The sequence below is a fragment of the Diabrotica virgifera genome, chromosome 1 (genome assembly GCF_917563875.1).
Source record: "Diabrotica virgifera virgifera chromosome 1, PGI_DIABVI_V3a".
NCBI classification, from domain to species: domain Eukaryota; kingdom Metazoa; phylum Arthropoda; class Insecta; order Coleoptera; family Chrysomelidae; genus Diabrotica; species Diabrotica virgifera.
In genome coordinates, this window is record NC_065443.1 from 141,107,336 (window position 1) to 141,128,453 (window position 21,118).

At 31.0% G+C, this 21,118-nt stretch overlaps 1 protein-coding gene across 2 annotated transcripts in view; it reads left to right on the plus strand.

Annotated features, from left to right (window-relative positions):
- The window catches only part of LOC126878692 (zinc finger MYND domain-containing protein 11), a 123,613-nt gene that overhangs the window by 92,835 nt on the left and 9,660 nt on the right, over positions 1-21,118 (plus strand). For both annotated transcript variants that reach the window (XM_050641561.1, XM_050641556.1), the window contains exons 10-13: positions 1,802-1,940; positions 6,978-7,119; positions 12,160-12,268; positions 16,496-16,663. In XM_050641561.1, the coding sequence (XP_050497518.1) occupies positions 1,802-1,940; positions 6,978-7,119; positions 12,160-12,268; positions 16,496-16,663 (558 nt within the window). The remainder of the gene's footprint in view (positions 1-1,801; positions 1,941-6,977; positions 7,120-12,159; positions 12,269-16,495; positions 16,664-21,118) is intronic.

The window sequence follows — 21,118 nt, forward strand, 5'->3', positions numbered from 1 at the left end:
CTAATGGTACCGCAATAATATTTTAATTGGAACGTACACAAACATTTGGGGGGTTTAAAAGAACAAAACCCCCATAAAATTTTTATGTAAACATATTGAAAAATAAGCTTCAACTCGATAAAAACTGACTTATCGAAAAAATACTAAGAGGCAAAAAAGTTTTAATAATATTGAATGTAACTAATGGTACCACAATAATAATTTAATTGAGACGTACACAAAAGTTTGGGGGGGTTTAATGGAACAAAATCCACATAAAATTTTTATAGGATGCACAAATTTCACTATAATTTTTCTTTAAGATGTTCCTGCCATAAGAATGCCACATGTCCATTTTCAATAAAAAATCTCCAATAGTTTTCGATATATTCGAAAAAATCGATTTTTATTTTGTAACTTCAAAGGGCTGTAACTTTTTTTATGTGCATATTTGTACTAAGGTGAGTTAGGTTCATTCGAACTATTTTTGGTCCCAGAATATGTGATTTAATTTATGACCTGTATTTTTGTTACACCCTGTATATAGTAAAGATGCCGGTTTAATTTAATTTAATGTACGAGTCATATTTTGTTAGAAAAAAAATCCGGAAAATCGGCGTTTTTTCCTATGTCACAGTAGACTTCCCCCTTAATACATTTAAAGGCCGTAGGCGCAAAATTTCGCGCTATTAATGCCTCGGCCCTCGGTAATAATGCATAATCTTTCATTCTGCGTTAAAATTTTTGAGAAATACTTATTAATTTTCTCAGGATTCGAAAAAAAAAATGGATGCATTTAAAACACATTGGCGCGAAATTTTGCACTTTGGCCCTTAATATACCAAACTAACAATTACGTCATCACTACTGATATTCATTGAAATATACAGGGTGGGCCAAAGAAAAGAGTCCACCTCTATATTTGGCAGTAGTTACTAGATTGTAAAGAAATGCCGAAATAGGTCGATTTTTATATTGCAATTTTGTGGCATATATTTCATACTAGTGACGTCATCCATCTGAGCCTGATGACGTAATCGATGATTTTTTAAATAGGAATAGAGGTTATGTGGTAGCTCATTTGAAAGGGTGTTCAATTCTCTATTCAGTCATATAAACATTGGCATAAATATTTATACAGGATGGCCAAAAACAATTTTTAATTAAATTCATTGACAAAAAAAGAAGAATATATGTAATTTATTTAATTCAAAATACATTTTACTGCTGTCATAAATCAGAAAAAAAATGTTTATTTCACAAATAAACATTGTTTTTCGCTTAAATTAAATGTTCAAACTTCCAAAAGGCAGGTGGATGGCGGGAGCTGGCTTGAACATTGAATTTAAGCTAATAGCAATGTTTATTTGTAAAATTAACATTTATTTCTGTTTTCTGACAACAGTAAAATGTATTTTAAATAAAATAAATTACATACATACATTTTTCTTTTTTTTTTGTCAATTAATTTAATTAAAAAATGTTTTTTGGACACCCTGTTTAAATAATTATGATAATGTTTATATTACTGAATAGACAATTGAATACCCTTTCAAATGAGCTACCACACGACACCTATTCCCGTTTAAAAAAATAATTGATTACGTCATCACGCCCAGATGGATGACGTCACTAGTATGAAATATGTATCAAAAAATTATAATTTAAAAATAAAAATCGACCTGTTTTGGCATTTCCTTAAAAGCCTAATAACTACTGCCAAATATCGAGGTGGACTCTTTTCTTTGGCCCACCCTGTATAACTTTTAAAGTGATATGGGTACTAATTCCTAATTTAATTTTCTTTATTTAATATTTTTAGGCCACAAGTAAGAAATCTAAGAGCAAACCCTCAACAAGTTCCTCCAAAAACTCACCAAACGTCTCGAGTACTCGGGCTTCTAAAAGAAAACTAAGTGATACAAATAAAACTACACATAGTAGTACAAGTAAAACAGTTGGTAAGTAATAGCTATTTGTATAACAAGGCAGGAAAGTGCTACTTTTCCTCCCGAGAATGAAGTTTACTGCCCGACGCGTAGCGGAGGGAAGTAATCATTCAAGGGAGGAAAAGGCACTTTACTCCCATGTTATACATATGGTTTTTCCACCTTCCTCAAATAACAAGTCATTTTTTCATTTTTACTTGATTTATTTATGTAACTAACCAACAAAATTTATTAGAACTAAAACTAACAAGTAGGTACAATATAACTGTCAACTGTCAAATATAAGTCAAATTATTAATGTAAACATTGTTAAATCAGAATAACAATTTACTGTTTTTTACCATTCTGCAAAATACAGAGTGTTTTTAAATAAACGTTAAAATGTATAGATACTTACGTAATAGAAAATAGGTATTGTACAGGGCGCCAATAAGTTATATTTCACGAATGAAATACCATGACGTCACTTTTACTTTTCCTCCCTAGGGAGGAAAAGTACAACTTTGCTCCCTACAATCAGGTCCGGAAAAGTATACTTTCGGTAGAGGTAGGTGGAAAACAATGTTTCTCGGTTCCTTTTATACAGTGCTAGTTAAAAGTCCCCTCCCCCTTGTGTTTTTTGAATTGTTATACTTGTAATAGTGAAATTTGGAGGGAGGAAATAAACGGATGTAGGCTTCTCAATATAATACAGGGTGATTGATTAGTAGGGTAAAGCTCAATAGCTCCGCTATAGTAATAGATAGCAATAAAAATTAATAACAAAAATTTTAGCCACCTTTGAGCTTCACATTACAAAATTAGTTAGAATGTTACAGGGTGTTCGATAACACAGTGTGCAGACCTAACTTATGTTTTTTTAAATGGAACACCCTATATTTTATTTTATATTCGAAATCCTGTTAACTTCTTTATCACAAAAATATAAAGGTTTGTAATGTTATACAGGGTATTTACAAAGTTATAACCAATTTTGTATGAAAATCGTAACAAGTTCAACTCCCTGTATAAATAAAAATAAGCACAACAGCAATGGTTTATTAATGCCATATTTTTTTATTTATTGTCAAAATTTTTAAGAATTATTGATATTGCTCATTTTCTTTATATCAAATACGCAAGTCAAAATACGAGTCAAAACGCAAGTACATTATTTTCTCAGTAATGTTAAATGAAACACCTTGTATTTTATATCATTATTGAAAAGTACCATTACTGTACTTTAATTTTTGGATAACATTCCCTATGTCTAAATTTATTAGTTTTCGAGATATTTTCATTTTTCAGAGCAAATTATTTTAGGTGTTTAAATTTATCTAAATTTTAAGTAAGCCATGACTGAATTGACAATTGAAGATTACCGATTATCAATCCGGTAATCAATGTAACACTGTAGCAAATAAAGAAATAAAAATAATTTATTAGTAATACATTTTACAAACAAAAACACAACCACTACATGCAACATTTTTGAAACAATTAAAAACTATCTTTTTATGTAAATGCAACAAATAAAGAAAGAAAATTAGTAATAAATTTTACAAAAAAACACACAAACACAAAATACAATATTTTGTGAAGACAATTAAACACTACTTTTGTATGTAAATGTAACAATATAACAAATAAAGAAAGAAACATAATTTATCAGTAATACATTTTGCAAAAAAATATGTTTGAAAAAATCAGAAGCTACTTTTAATATTTAATTACATAAGGTGTTCAAAATTATCTCCTAACACATTTATGTACGCCTAAAAACGATCATTGAATGAGCTACTTACTATACGGAGCATTTTTGTAAATTAACACATCGAAATACACTTTGTATTCTATTTTTCATCTCATCCCTTGTTGTTGGAGGTATTTTATAAACTTCATTATTAAGGTAACCCCAAAAAAATCAGTCCAGTTTATTAAATTCTGGTGATTTGGGTGGCCACGCTACTGGTCCATTGAAAAATGAAAATATCTCGAAAACTAATAAATTTAGACATAGGGAATGTTATCTAAAAATTAAAGTATGGTAATGGTATTTTTCAATAGTGATATAAAATACAGGGTGTTCCATTTAAAATTACTGAGAAAATAATGTACTTGCGTTTTGACTCACCCTGTATTTGATATAAAGAAAATTAGCAATATCGACCATTCTTGAAAATTTTGACAATACGTTAAAAAATATGGCATTAATAAGCCATTGTTGTTTTGCTTATTTTTATTTATACAGGTAGTTGAACTTGTTACGATTTTCATATAAAATTGGTTATAACTTTGTAAATACCCTGTATAACATAACAAACCTTTATATTTTTGTGATGGAGAAGTTAACAGGATTTTGAATTTAAAATAAAATATAGGGTGTTCCATTTAAAAAAACATGTTTGGTCTGCCACTGTGTTATCGAACACCCTGTAACATTCTAACTAATTTTGTAATGTGAAGCTCAAAGGGGGCTAAAATTTTTGTTATTAACTTTTATTGCTATCTATTACTATAGCGGAGCTATTGAGCTTTACCCTACTAATCAATCACCCTGTATAGGCTCATTAATATAATTTGTCAAAAAAGTTAACGTTGCCGTAAAAACAACTAGAGAATTGAAAAATGTCAACTTTTTGACAAGTAACCATAGGCGGACGTTTGAATTTTTATTAATTAAATGCGAAACTACAATTTTAGTATTCATTTAATTCATTCATCAAAATCAACTTAAATCCAAACAAAATTATTATGATTGAATAGGTATTTTCAATACCTTTCAAACGAGATATCACCTGCCATAAGGTCTCATTTAAAATTATCGGTCAAAGTGACTCTGTAACATCATCTGTCACTATTACGTCACCTGTTATGACTATTTGAGAAGCCTACGTTCGTTTATGTCGTCCCTCCAAATTTCACTATATAATCGTTAAAAAGATACGGTGGGTGAATAGACCAGTAAGGATCTGTTTTTAGGTGGATGTGAAAGGTGGCATTCAGATTTTTGCGGATAAAGTTAGGTGATAACTTCGTTAATCATAATTGATTTATGCTCCTTCTCAAATATGCCCGGAACATTAATAAAAAAAAATAAAATATTTAAAAATTTCAAAAAATTTCGTTTTTTTTTACTTTTTTTTGCTTATAACTTAAAATCTATTTATTTTAGAACAAAATCCTAGAGGAATAAAACAAAGATAATTAAATTTTCTATCAGATGCGATTGGTTAAAAATGTCTTAATTTATCACCCTTGCTTCAAAATAGCAATAAATATAAAATAAGGGGGCAAAACAAGCCTGTCTTTATTCAATGATTTTCCATCACTTAGGTTACACTTGGAACCTTCCTAATTGGCTTAGAAAATTTTTGTAATGTGTTAAAGCCGTACACCAAATTTCATTAAAATTGACTTACTAGATTTTGCATAATAATTTTGCAATCTAAACTTTTTTTAAAAAATTAAAATTTTTTAAAATTTTGCACAACAAAAACTAGAACATACAAAGATTTGTCAATTTTTTTACATATAAAGAAGTACTCCGCCTATCTAATGCACTTTACAGAATTAAAATCGGATTATTTAAGCAGCCTCAGCAATGTTTTAAAGTTATAAACAATTTTTTGGCTTATAAAAAAGTTAGTGCTGTGGCCAGGAGGGGGTGCTACGGGCTCCTTTATTTAGATGGACTTACCCAAGTTTTTTTATGTATTTTGACCCGTAGAACACGAATTTTTTGGGTAACAGTTGATCCGGATGTCGATAAGATTGTTATAAACAAAGAACTTGAGGAATTACATAAAATCGATTTTTCGCAAAATAAAACAAGAAAAAAATCGATGTTTTTCTAAATTTTTAAATATTTTAATTTTTTACAATTAATATTGTATTTCTTGGGTAATTCTAAGCAAAAAATGTTCTTACAAGTTTTTTCGTAGGATGCATAGTTTTCGAGATAAACGCGGTGAAACTTTCAAAAAATCGAGAAATTGCAATTTTTGAACGCGAATAACGTTTGATTAAAAAATAAAATAGCAATTCTGCTGACAGCATTTGAAACTTTAAGTCAAATTATACCGGTTTTAATTATTTGCATTGCTAAAAATTAATTTTTTTATTATTAAACAAAGCTATTTGTTTATAAGCCAAAAAATTGTTTATAAATTTAAAACAGTGCTGGGGCCCCTTAAATAATCCGATTTTAATTCTGTAAAGTGTATTAGATAGGTAGAGCACCTCTTTATATGTAAAAAAATTAGCCAACTTCTAAATGGTCTACTTTTTGTTCAGAAAGATTTTAAAAAATTTGAACTTTTTTAAAAACATTTAGATTGCAAATTTATTATGCAAAATTTATTAGGTCGATTTTAATGAAATTTGGTATACGATTTAAGTATGTTACAAAGAATTTCCTAAGAGAACTACTAAGGTTCTAAGTGCCACCAAAGTGGTTAAAAAATATTGAATAACAACAGACTTATTATGCCCCCTTGTTTTGTATTTATTGCTATATTGCAGAAAAGGTAATACTTTCAGACATTTTTTACCAGTCGTATATCATACAAAATTCAATTATCTTTATTTTATTTCTCTACGACTTTGTTCCAAAACGAATCGTTTTAAATTTATAAGCAAAGAAAGCAGAAAAAAATCGATGTTTTTCGAAATTTTTAAATATTTAAATTTTTTTATTAATGTTCCGGGCATATTTGAGAAGGAGCATAAGTCAATTATTATTACTGAAGGTGTCACCTAACTTTATCTGCAAAAATCCGAATGCCACCTCTCACATCCAAAAATAGACGTTTTTTTCGCAGATCCTTACTGGTCTAGAAGGGGACTTTATGTATTAATTTTAATAATAATAAAACAAAAAATAAAAGTGAGCATGGGCCGCAGAGACTACACGGGATGTCTCACGAAATTAGAAAAATAAAGAGAAAATAAATAACTTGAAACGTGGAAGCGTTTTGACACATTTGTTCGTATCAAATTAGTTCAATTTCAAAAATTAAGAATCAAAAAAAAATTTCAAAAAATCTAATAATAACATGTTTTTCACAGATGTTAATTCTGAGGAAACCAAAAAACCTAAGACATCAACTGCAGAAGCTAATTCTACTAATGTGATAGATATTTCGGATGGAGAGATTGAAGACTGTGAAGAATATTCATATAGACAAAATACTTCTACGGAATCTTTCAGGTATGTTTAGTCATTATTTTGTTATTGTAATACATGGATATAGTATTTTTACTACAAAAGCAAGATTACCTAAGTCAAAATTTCGGACGTAAGAGCACGGTCAAAACATTAGAATGTGACTTTTCATCATGGCCACGTTTATGTCCTTACTTGTCAGAGATATTTTTCTTTTTTTTTTTTTTTGTTTACTATGAAAATAATATCTATAATTATTTATTCTAATTAATGATGTCCATTGGTTTTCATTACTGGCCGAAATATATTAATTAACAACAATATTATCATAGTGTAGGTATAATCATTAAAATGGATTATTTAATATTTTTAAAACTAAGTACTGCAAACGCTAAAATTCATAAGAAAACTTTCTGATCTTTAAATCCAATAATAATCTTATCTAAGAAATCTAAATTCTTTAACTTACTTATCTGCAGTTAATGGTAAAAGGGAATCCCATTATTTCGTTCTTGTTCAAAATAATATATTAATTTGATTTGGCATATGTTTCTCAATACAAACAAACACAATATGCAATATAGGTACACAACAATAATTACAATAGTTTTTAAATTAAGCTATATTTAATATGTAGGTATTTATAAAAACAGTACAGTGTTTTGAATCAAATCGTGTACGAAATGAAGTAAAAATGTAGCAACACAGAACTGTCACATCAGTAGCGTACGATTGTCTAATATATTTAAATACAATTATTATTTTCTGGAGTATTTAACTTAAAGGATTGTTTCATAAAATTTATATTATTAATAATAAAAAATGTTTTTGGTTATTTAATTAATATAATTCTAAAATTTTCAATGTAATCGCGATGTAAGTTTTTCTTATTATAATACCATGTTGACACTTTTGCAACATCGGTCAGTTCCGTGTGGGTGTCTTATTTATAGCTGTGCTAGAGAAATGTCAATTTGAAAGTTGATGTTTATTTACGTTAATTAACATTACAAATATTTCGGCGTATTATTAATATATTTCGGCAAGAAATGAAAACCTATTGACAATCATTAATTAGAATAAAGAATTAGAGATATTATTTGTACAGTAAACAAAAACAAAGAAAATATCTGACAAGTAATGACATTAACGTGGCCATGATGAAAAGTCACATTCTAATGATTTGACAGTGCTCTGACGTCAGAAATTTTGACCTACGTAATCTTGCTTTTATAGCAAAAAGACTATATATATTATACAGTGCGCTGGAATAAGTGTTACCTCCCCCCTTATTAACTTATTTATTTTTAGTACAAAAGCAAAACGCTCGAAGAGGTTGATTTTTAAAATAATCATAGTATGTTGTAGCATCAATGTTTCGAACTTTACGCGAATCCTCTGCAGGTGACAGGCATAACTTTTATTTTTTTTTTTAATGGGAAAGTACATCATGTTACACTTCATTTAAAAGCTTTTGAAATACTGATTTCAAAAATGTATATTACCTTAATCCTTTTTGAGAGCGAAGGCGCAAAATTTCGGTCGAATTCTTTTTAAACGCAGAATGAAATATTACATTATTACCGAGTGCTGAAAGTCCCTTAGAATAAACAAAAAGTTTCTTTTCAATGATATATTTGAAATTAAAAATCAGACTAAATTTTCTCTTTTTTCCACCACTGTGACTTATTAAAATAAACATAGAAATTCTCAGGGACTTTCGACCCTCGAGAATACTGTAATATTTCATTCTGCGTTTAAATTTTTTAAAAATACTTATTAGTTTTCTCAGGATTTGAAAAAATTAATGCATTTAAAAAAAATTCGACAGAAATTTTACGCCTACGCTCTCAAAAAAGATTAAGGTATTATACATTTTTGTAATCAGTATTTCAAAAGCTTTTAAATGAGGTGTCACATGATGTACTTTCCCACTTAAAAAAATTCAAGTTATGCCTGTCACTTGAAGTGGGATCGCGCAAAGTTCGAAACATTGATGCTATAAAATACTATGATTATTTTAAAAATCGACCTGTCCGAGCGTTTTGCTTATGTGGTAAAAATAAATAAGTTAATAAGGGGGAGTAACACTTATTCCAGTGCACTGTATATACAGGGTGAATGGGGAGGCACGCGATAAAAACTTTAAGACTGTATAACATACGTAAAAATAATCGAAAATAACTCATATGTTGTTATTCGATTTTCATTTGTTTCCGAGATACGAGGTGTTAAGATTTTTATTACAAATTGACGATTTATTTATTGCTCTAAAACCGGTTGAGGTGTGCAAATGAAATTTGGTGGGTTTTAAGACATAGTTATTGCGCATGTTTTGATACACAATTAAGAATTTTATATTCACCATTGGCGCGCGTACGGGTAATAGTCTGAAATTTTTTAAAGATAAAAATGGTACGCCACTGAAATATTTCAAATTAAAAATCTTTCTTGAAATCCTCGTTCAATTTTGACAAAAAAATCTATTTTAGCTTTTTTCATGCGACGCTTAGTTTTCATTTAAAAAATAAAACATCTTAAAGTTTACAAAGTTTTCGACGAAGTTTCGAATACTTTGTAAGCGTTAAGATATTTTATTTTTTTTGCATGAAAACGAAGTGTCGTATGAGCAAACATGAAGATAGGTGGTTTGTCAGAAATTGAACAGGGAATTCAAAATAAATTTTTAATTTGAAATATCTCAGTGGCGTACTATTTTTTCTCTTTAAAAATTTCAGACTCATCCGTACGCGCGTCAATGGTGAATATAAAATTCTTAATTGTGCGTCAAAATATGCGCAATAACTATGTCTTAAAACCCACCAAATTTCATTTGCACACCCCGACCGGTTTTACAGCAATAGATAAATCGTCAGTTTGTAAGAAAAATTTTTACACCCCATATCTCGGAAACAAATGAAAATCGAATAACAACATACCTATGAGTTATTTTTGATTATTTTTACGTATATTATACAGCCTTAAAGTTTGGCGCGTTCCTCCCCACTCACCCTGTATATGTACCGGGTGTCCCAATAAGAATGGCTCTCGGCCATATCTCAGGAACCGTTTATAGTACAGCTTTGAGAAAAAAATATTTATAACAAAAGTTGCCTCGGGAAAAGCCAGGAAATTATTTTCATAATTGTAAGTCCACCGCTAGAGGGCGTAATTGAATATCAAAAATTAAAAAATCAGAATATTACAAAATTTACCTAATTAAAGGGCACTGGAAATCCAATCATCGTATTCTTCATAAAATTCTGCGCATATTTGATTTTACAAGTTTAAGTCTACCTTTACAAATAAGAGGTGGGGCTGAGTGGGAACCTTCTTATGAAAAAATAAATGTAAGTCCGGTTCTGCTAAATCGAATTTTGCATACTTGGTCCTGTTGAAAACAGCTCTTTTTTGTCAATGTAAGTGTCTTATTTTCGAAATAGGCGTTTCGTTTCAAGCTAGGAGGCGTTATTTAATTATTTTCAGAAATCTAGTTTTCTTTGGAAAATATTAAATACAAGTATGCATTTTTAATCCTGTATTACAAAATTAGACCAAATTAGCAACATAATACCGAAAATCGCATGTCGATACCTTTTTTCTATCTCGAGATATCTTAAGAAATGTGTAAATTTTAAACATAACTGTTACTGCCGCTGGTAAACGAGGTTAAGGAAAAGTAGTGTGCTATGGAAAAAATAAACATTTTCCAGATGTAGACTTATATAATTAATTAAAACAACAGTGAAGATAAACAACACTATAAAATATAACAAAAAAATAAAAGCAACTACTTACTTAGTCTTAGTGACTGCCTAAATGTTCAAATTGTTGCTCATCATTTTCGATGCAAGCATTTACTCTTTCAAGAGTAGATTGAATAGCAACAGATTTAACTGTTTTAGACTTTTATTTATGAGGACGGATTAAAGACCTTGTTTTTGCCGCTAGGCCCACTACTCGAGAAAACATGATCTAGAATCTAGAGAATACGAAACGCCATTCAAAGTATTGCGAAAGCAGAAATTGAGACTGCTGTTCAATCTACTCTTGAAAGAGTAAATGGCATCGAAAATGATGGGCAACAATTTAAACATTTAGGTCGTCACTAAGTAAGTAGTTGCTTTTATTTATTTGTTATATTTTATAGTGTTTGTCTTATTGTTGTTTTAATTAATTATATATGTTTACATCTGGAAAATGTTTCTTTGTTTTTTCCATAGCACACTACTTTTCCTTAACTTCGTTTACCAGTGACATTAACAATTGTTTAAAAGTTGCACGTTTCTTAAGATATCTCGAGATAGAAAAAAGGTATCGACATGCGGTTTTCGGTATTATGTTGCTAATTTGGTCTAATTTTGTAATACAGGATTAAAAATGCATACTTATATTTAATATTCTCCAAAGAAAACTAGATTTCCGAAAATAATTAAATAACGCCTACTAGCTGGCATATTACTTATTAGGCTATTTCTAAAATAAGACTCTTACATTGACGAAAAAGACCGTTTTCAACAAGACCCAGTATGCAAAATTCGATTTAGCAGAACCAGACTTACAGCCATTTTTTCATAAGAAGGTTCCCACTCACCCCCACCTCTTATTTGCAAAAGTAGACTTAAACTTGTGAAATCAAATATGCGCAGAATTTTATGAAGATTACGATGATTGGATTTCCAGTGCCCTTTCATTAGGTAAATTTTGTAAAATTTTGATTTTTAATTTTTGATATTCAATTACTCCCTCTAGCGGTGGACCTACAATTATGAAAATAATTTCCAGGCTTTTCCCGAGGCAACTTTTGTTATAAATATTTTTTTCTCAAATCTGTACTGAAAACGGTTCCTGAGATATGGTCGAGAGCCATTCTTATTGGGACACCCGGTACATATACAGACTCGACGTATGGCGTAGCGCTGTACGCGGCATAATGCGTTTATTGGTGACCACCGCCTTGAAGCCGCGTACCACAGTTGCACGCGGCGTTCAGCGTACAATAAGGGAACCGTATCTCCAACAAAAACGTATAGAACACCGAGGCTATAACCATTTAATAAATCACTCACATTTCTTGAATTTCAGTAGGGAGGAATCATACGAGCAAGTCACAAGTTCTACAGAAAACTTTGGCAAATCTGGTGAACCAGGTATGCTGCCTCTAGATCAACCATATAGTGATTCCGTTGAGAAGGTAAATATACATTATTATACTTTTTATACGTTTTATCACTTTTTATGAATTATTCTAAATATTCTCGCAATTAATACTTACATGACAAAGTAATAAATTATATCTCAACTGCAACATTAATTCGAAATACTTTAGTAATAACAGTCACTTACTGAAATAAAGCTAATCCGTTAGTTACAATTATACAGTTTGGTGCAAATGAATAGAATAAATTCATTATTTCGTAAGCCGGCTACTTAAGGAAAAATTTTGAAACAGGACGGGTTTTATTTTTAAATTGTGATTTTTTGACATTTATAATAGTGGCGTCCTCTATCTGGGCGTAATGACGTAATCGATTATCTTTTAAACGAGAATAGCTGTGGTGTGCTAGCTCATTTGAAAGGGTAATTAACGTAATTATTTTTACAGGATGTCAAAAAAATTTATTTTTTAGTTAAATTAATTGACACAAAAATAAGAATATAATATGTATATATTTTACTGCTGTAAGAAAACAGAAAAAAATGTCTATTTGATCAATAAGCATTTCTTTTCGCTTAAATTCAATGTTCATGCTGCCACCCACCCACCTCTTGTCAGTTTGAACATTTAATTTAAGCGAAAAGCAATGTTTATTTATTAAATATACATTTTTTTCTGTTTTTTGACACCAATAAAATGTATTTTGAATTAAATAAATTACATACATTCTTCGTTTTGTGCCAATTAATTTAATTCAAAAACATTTTTTTTATACATCCTGTATAAATATTTACGGTTAATGTTTATAAAACGGGAGACTATTATATAAATATTTACGTTGTTTATATTACTAAATAGAGAATTGAATAACCTTTCAGATGAGCGATCACACTATCACTGTTCTAATTTTAAAAAAATATCGATAATTTCATCTCGCCTAGATGGATAACGTCACTAGTATAATACATAATATCTCAAAAAATCATAATTTAAAAATAAAAATCGACCTGTTTCAGGATTTTTCCTTAAAGTCGCCGGTTTACGAAATAACGAATTTATTCCTTTCATTTGCACCATACTGTATAGAGTGGAAAATAGTTATGACTTCTGCAAATTCATATGTATTCTATGCTTTTCTTATTAGGGTTTGGAGGTCTAACGTGAAATTCACTCTGGGATTGCAGTACGGTTAAGATAGGAATGTGCATTCAGTGTTGCCACAGTTCCTGTGCGACGTTCTTGAGAGAGCAATCAACAACTGGTGAAGACCCACAGCCCTGTGCGTTTATTCCCCATTAGAAATTTATTACCCTATCTTAGCCGTACTGCATTCTCGGTGTGAATTTCTCAATGTCACGCAGCCAGGTGATTTGTCACCACTCATTTGGACTACACTTTCCTTCTATTTTTTCTTCCATTATTAGTTGAAGGAAGTTATATCTGTCGTGTCTGAATATATGTCCAATATAAGATGTTTTCCGTTTTTTAATAATTCCTTTCATGATCTCTATTTATACGTCTTAAAATATCATGATGTACCGGGTGTCCCAATAAGAATGGCTCTCGGCCACATCTCAGGAACCGTTTATAGTACAGCTTTGAGAAAAAAATATTTATAACAAAAGTTGCCTCGGGAAATGCCTGGAAATTATTTTCATAATTGTAGGTTCACCGCTAGAGGGCGTAATTGAATATCAAAAATTAAAAAAATCAAAATTTTACAAAATTTGCCTAGTGAAAGGGCACTGGAAATCCGATCATCGTATTCTTCATAAAATTCTGCGCATATTTGATTTCACAAGTTTAAGTCTACCTTTGCAAATAAGAGGTGGGGGTGAGTGGGAACCTTGTTATGAAAAAATGGGTGTAAGTCCGGTTCTGCTAAATCGAATTTTGCAAACTTGGTCTTGTTGAAAACGGCTCTTTTTCGTCAGTGTAAGAGTTATAATTTCGAAACAGCGTATTAAGTAATATGCCAGCTAGGAGGCGTTATTTAATTATTTTCAGAAATCTAGTTTTCTTTGGAAAATATTAAAATACAAGTATGCATTTTTAATCCTGTATTACAAAATTAGATCAAATTAGAAACAGAATAGCAAAAACTGTATGTCGATACCTTTTTTTTTATTCGAGATATCTTAAGAAACGTGTAAATTTTTTAAACCTAACCGTTACTGTCACCGGTAAACGAAGTTAAGGAAAGTTAGTGTGCTGTGGAAAAAACAAAGAAACATTTTCCAAATCTCAACGTATATGATTAATTAAAACAACTACTTAGTGACGACTTAAATGTTCAAATTATTGCCCATCATTTTTTATTCAAACATGTACTCTTTCAAGAGTGGATTGAACAGCAGTCTTAATTTCTGCTCTCGAAATGCTTTGAATGGGGTTTCGTATTATCTGTATCATTTTTTCTCGAGTAGGCCCAGCTGCAAAAACAAGGACTTTAATCCGTCCCTATACCTAAATTAAAGTGAAATACCAAACCGTCCCCACACCAAACAGTTAAACGTGGTGATAGTCAGATAATTGGACCCTTTCTTTTCGATAATGCTATTATTGGTGAATGCTATCTAATTGTTTTAAGGATTGAATTGCCTCTTCTTCTTTAAGGTGTACCGCTAGCAGTTCGTAGGTCCATGTTGTTTTAGCACGATGGTTGTCCCGCATTTTTCCAGAGTAGTAAGAGATTTTTTAGACGAGTCATTCGCTGATAGATGGATAGGACGTGGAAGCCTATTTTTTGGCTAGCCAGATCACCAGATTTAACTGTTTTAGACTTTTATTTATGGGAGCGGATTAAAGACCTTGTTTTTGCCGCTAATTCCACTACTCAAGAAAACATGATCCAGAGAGTAGGAAACGCCATGCAAAGCATTGCGAAAGCAGAAATTGAGACTGCTGTTCAAGAGTAACACTTAAAGAGTAAATACTTGCATCGAAAATTATGGGCCATAATTTGAACATTTAAGTCGTCACTAAGTAGTTGTTTTTATTTCTTTGTTATATGTTTTAGTGTTGTTTGTCCCATTGTTGTTTTAAATTAATACACGTTGACATCTAAAAAATGTTTCTTTGTTTTTTCCACAGCACACTACCTTTCCTTCTTCGTTTACCGGTGACAGTAACAGTTACATTTAAAATTTACACGTTTGTTAAGATATCTCGAGATAGAAAAAAGGTATCGACATGCGGTTTTCGCTATTCTGTTAATTATCTAATTTTGTAATACAGGATTAAAAATGCATACTTGTATTTAATATTTTCCAAATAAAACTAGATTTCTGAAAATAATTAAATAACGCCTCCTAGCTGGCATATGACTTAATAGGCTGTTTCGAAATTATAACTCTCACACTGACGAAAAAGAGCTGTTTTCAACAAGACCAAGTCTGCAAAATTCGATTTAGCAGAACCGGACTTAAGGCCATTTTTTCATAACAAGGTTCCCACTCACCCCTACCTCTTATTTGCAAAGGTAGACTTAAAGAAATTTATGAAGAATACGATGTTCGGATTTCCAGTGCCCTTTCGTTAGGCAAATTTTGTAAAATTTTAATTTTATAATTTTTGATATACAATTACGCCCTCTAGCGGTGAACCTACAATTATGAAAATAATTTCCAGGCTTTTCCCGAGGCAACTTTTGTTATAAATATTTTTCTCAAAGTTGCACTATAAACGGTTCCTGAGATATGGCCTAGGGCCATTCTTATTGGGACACCCGGTACATATTATAAAGTCGTTAAATAGCGTTTCAAAAGGAGTCTTATATTTGTATCTTCGCTGTGCTTACACGCATAATTATAGAACTAAATGTGATATACTGTTTTTATTTAGACTCGTAAATAATGATATGGATTGATTAATTTAGTTTATTTCAGCTCCTTACCTTGGTAAAACATTTCAGAGTAATTAATATGATAATGAATACTGAATAGATAAATTTGTAATACAATCTAAAATTTATTTTGATTAATAAATGTTATTCGTCAGGAACACAGCAAAAAATTGCTTATTTCGATCAGCCAAAAGATGTTTGGTTTCTTCAATTTTCTACCCAATCCCTTGCTTGTTAAATACAATCATTTATTTGGACTTACACCCATATTCAGCAAAAAGTTTTCTGAGTTTTTGGGTTTATGTAAAACCCTTTTTTTAATGCAACTTGTATGCAAATGTGTGCAAATGGTGTAGATGCCATCAATTATACTTTTTTTAGTTTTTTTCTATGTATAAGTATAAATTGTTCTTTTTTAGATGCGAAGAAAACTAGAGGATCTTCCCAATAAGAAGGAAATAATAAAATGTGCTATGGATTGTATGCAGATTGAAATAGATAAAATTGGCAGTGATCATAACGAGTACATAAAAAGATTATTTGAATCTCATAACCAGCAAATTTCTGATGTCAAGAAAAGGCAGTGGGTAAGTAAACTATTGTTACATTATTATTCAAGAATTGCTGTGTTAAAAAATACTTTATTTTAATTCGATATGGAAAAATTTATCAAGTTGTCTAATAGACATTTAGGAAAAAATATGTCGGTTTTTAAATATAGCTATCGACTTGTAACTTTTTGCATCGTGTTGGGGATGGCGTCAGAAAAAAAGTCTACAATACAAAAGTAGGTGGAAATGCATAATTACATTTACAGTACATAAAATGCTTTCAAATTTTGGGACCATATCGAATTTTATGAAAACATGTCAAAATCAGTATACAGGGTGTTTCATTAATAATTGTCCATATAGTAACTGGAGAAGCCTTAGCACAAAATACGAAGATTTAACCTAAAACACTTAAATAAAATGTGGTTCTTTACTGAGTTACAGGGTGTTTTATATAAAAATTTAAAAAATATTTTTGCTCAGCATTTTAAAACTATTTGACGTATCCTTTTCATACTTGGCAGGAAGTATAGGTACTGTACAAGCTACTAAATTATGTTAGACAAACGTTTATGGCTATTACCAGAGGCGTACGACGGGGGAAAGTGAATGGTTGACCCTTTCCAAATTCTGCGCCACTGGCGAAATTGCTATTTCAGTTCAATTTTTGGATTCTCTAATACTTTCCATAAAAATAATATACTCTTCATTCGTAACGATAAAGTCATTATTTTTCGAGATATTTGAAGTTAAAAATGAAACGACACGGCTATTTTGATCAGTGTATTGTGTCGCTTCATTTTTAATTTCAAATATCTCGAAAACTAATCATTTTATCGTTACGAATGAAGAGTAGAATATTTACATAAAAACTATTGCAAAACCAAAAAATTACGCTAAAATAACAATTTCGTCAGTGGCGTAGAATTTGGAAAGGGTCAACCAAACATTATCCCCTGTCGTTCGCCTCTGGTAGTAGCTAGAAACGTTTATTTATCTTAATTTAGTAGGGTGTATAGTACCTACACTTTATGCCAAGTATGATAAGGATACGCCAAATAGTTTGAAAGTACTGGGTACAAATAATTTTTAAATTTTCATCATATGAATCATATCATAAATTAATCAAAATAACTGTGCCGTTTCATATTTAACTTCAAATATCTCGAAAACTGATGACTTTATCGTTATCAATGAGGAGTATATTATTTACGTAGAAAGTATTGTAAAATCCAAAAATGGCACTAAAATAGCAATTCCTCCAGTGGCGTAGAATTTGATAAGGGTCAACCATTCACCATCCCCTGTCGTACGCCTCTGGTAGTAGCTAGAAACGTTTGTTTATCATAATTTAGTAGAGTGTCTAGTAGTCGCATTTTCTGCCAAGTATGAAAAGGATACGTCGAATAGTTTTAAAAGGCTGAGCAAAAATAGTTTTTAAATTTTTATATAAAACACCCTGTAACTCAGTAAGGAACCACATTTTATTTGTGTTTTAGGTTAAATCTTCGTATTTTGCGATAAGGTTTTTTCAGTTACTATATGGACAATTATTAATGAAACACCCTGTATTAAGGACCAGATTTTATTACTCGACGAGTTTTTGAGGTCACTAAACACGAATACGCCTTCAGAACCGACCACCGGAGCACCTATTGCCTAGATTCATTACTAAGGTACGTCATCTGGAGTTTAGAGGGTTTTCGGCACTAAATTGATGCAAATAGATTACTCGGGAGGGTGGAGACCGTTGGGGTTGCTGATTACGATTATGAGGTAGACCAAACTTCACGGCAAGAGTCCAAATTGATGGAAAATAAATGCTTTTACTATTTGTTGAATTTTTATTAAATTAACTACTGTTGTTATGTTAGAGTTATATTTTTTTCCTTTATTTTAAGATTGATGTATTATATTCTAATGTGATCGTGTTATTATTAGGCACTGATATTGATATTCGTCACCCTGGACACCAGATACTCAAGAGACCTTTATCTACGTTATATTCGTATTCAGTAACCCCAAAAAATCCATGAGTACTCTATTTCCATCAATTTAGTGTCGGAAAGCCTCGAAATTTCAGAAGATACATCCATGGCAGTCACCCTAGCTCCTAGGTACTCCGAGGGTTGGTTCTGATGTCATATTCTGTATTCAACAACCCCAAAAACCCTCGAATAACCTGTTTGCATCAATTTAGTACCGAAAACCCTCGAAACTCCAGAAGATGACGTATCTTAGCAGTAAACCCGGGCACCAGTTGCTCCGGGGGTCGGTTCTGATGGAGTATTCGTGTTCGACGACCCCAAAAACCCTAGAATAACAAAATAATGTACCGATTTTGACATGTTTTCATAAAATTCTATATGACCAAAAAATTCCAAAATTTTCAGTTTTGGATGTATTTTATGCACTGTAAACGCAATTACAGTTGAGTACCCGAGTCTTTACCCGTGCGTCATCATTTAAAGCATACGAAATAATTCGGAAATTTACTAAACGCAACAGTAAGTGACAGAAAGTCGGTATTATTCCGATCACGGGTCTTAGTGTTATAGTATAAAATTTGACGTTATCAAATAAATGTAATGTCAAATTTAAGCTTTGCTTTAAAATTTTGGTGCATAATTACAGCTACATTTGAAGTAGCTTAATAAATTATTTTATTATCATTGATTAATAAATAAATAAACAATTTATAAAAAAATTCGATAACATATTTTCTTTTTGTTATTTTATTCACCTTGGCGGAACATTAAACACGAGCATTCCTTAAATGTGTCAACAATGAGGTTATTTATACGTTGTCAAAATTTATCGCAAAATAACATAAAATTATCATAAAATTTCTAACTCCAATATAAAATTAGTTGTAAAAACAACTGTTTGTATACTATAAAAAAACTTCAAAATGCAAAAATTCGACAAAATAACAGCAAAAAATTCAACAAACTGACAGCCACAAAAGTAAACAAACCAAAACGTCAGAAATTGTACTTAAAATATGCGAAAACATCCCCAATCGTCTTTCTTTGTACCTATCTCTTTTCAATGCACTGAGTCTAGATCGTTTATAAAAATAACATATGTTTTTACTTAATAACAGGCGGCAGCTGGTTTGTCATTAGTTTCATGCGTGGAAGAGAATGATGCTAGATAAAAAGTATGTGTTTTATCTCACCAGGTATAGGGCTTTTCATTCACAGTCATTTGTTTCGAGCTTCTGTCATGTGTCGTCTAATATTAAGATATCTACGCCATACGTCTTTGGTTTGTATCATTGGTATATACCAATAACGTATGACGTAGATCTATTAATATTAGACGACACATGACGGAATCTCGAAATAAATGACAATCGATGAATAGCTCTATTAATGACGCACGGGTAAAGATTCACGGACTCAACTGTATGTATTTCCACTCATTTTTTTATTGTAGACTTTTTTCCTGGCGTCATTCTGAACACAATACAAAAAATTGCCGCCAGTGCCTGAGCACAATGCAAAAAGTTGCAAGTCGATTAGTCGATAGGTGCTGTATTTAAAAATCGATTTATTCCGGTGTTTTTTGTTCTAAAAGTCGTGGTATATAATACCGGTACCACACTTCTCAATGTGCTACTTGTTATGCGGTTACGCTGTATGCGCCCAAATATTTGTCCTTTGAAGTGTGTCAAAAACCAACAACTGGACGGATAGGCGTATTTGCTATGCTTGCTTATGCGCTATGCATGCGCATAAAGCGAATATTGACGAATGATCCCTCCACACTTTGTCCTATGCGGCCGAATAAGGCGCATAATAAATAACACATAGCGTGTAAGTGTAGTGCCGCCATAATAGTCTCTCAAATTTCATTGAAAATAGGTTAGAGTGACTTTGCTCAAGTAGCTGCTATAGTCCATTTCACCCTGTTTGGCCGATTTAATCAAATTACCAATGGTGGAGAGAAATATATTTTCTTCTTCTTTCTCATAATCTCCTTAGTGACCTTCAGGGGGTCGGATAATATATTTATTTTCTAAATTAAAATGAACCAATCGCAATTGAATTATAAATACCTACGTACAAAAAAATAAATAAGAATATCCCAAAAATGCATTTTTTTTAAGAAAAAATAGTCTTGACTGACTAGTTAACAAAAACACTAGTAATCTTGGGTCCAAATTGTTGAGGGCCTTTTTAACATATACAATTTTTTAGTTTATATCGTTAGACTTTGGCCCCTTACATTTTCCTGGCAATAAAAGAATATATACATGTACTCATACTGTATAAAGTTGCATTAAATACACTTCGCCAAGAAATTAACGCACAACCTTAAAAATTGGTCATTTTTAATGTCTCGAATTTCCTTAACCTGTTGTCCGATTTAAGTGATTTTTTTAACATATCGCTGTAATAATATTGTTAAAATACTAGAAAGGTAAATTGTCATTGTATACCGAGTGTACCAATCAAATTAATTTTTTTTTAAGTTCGCGTCACG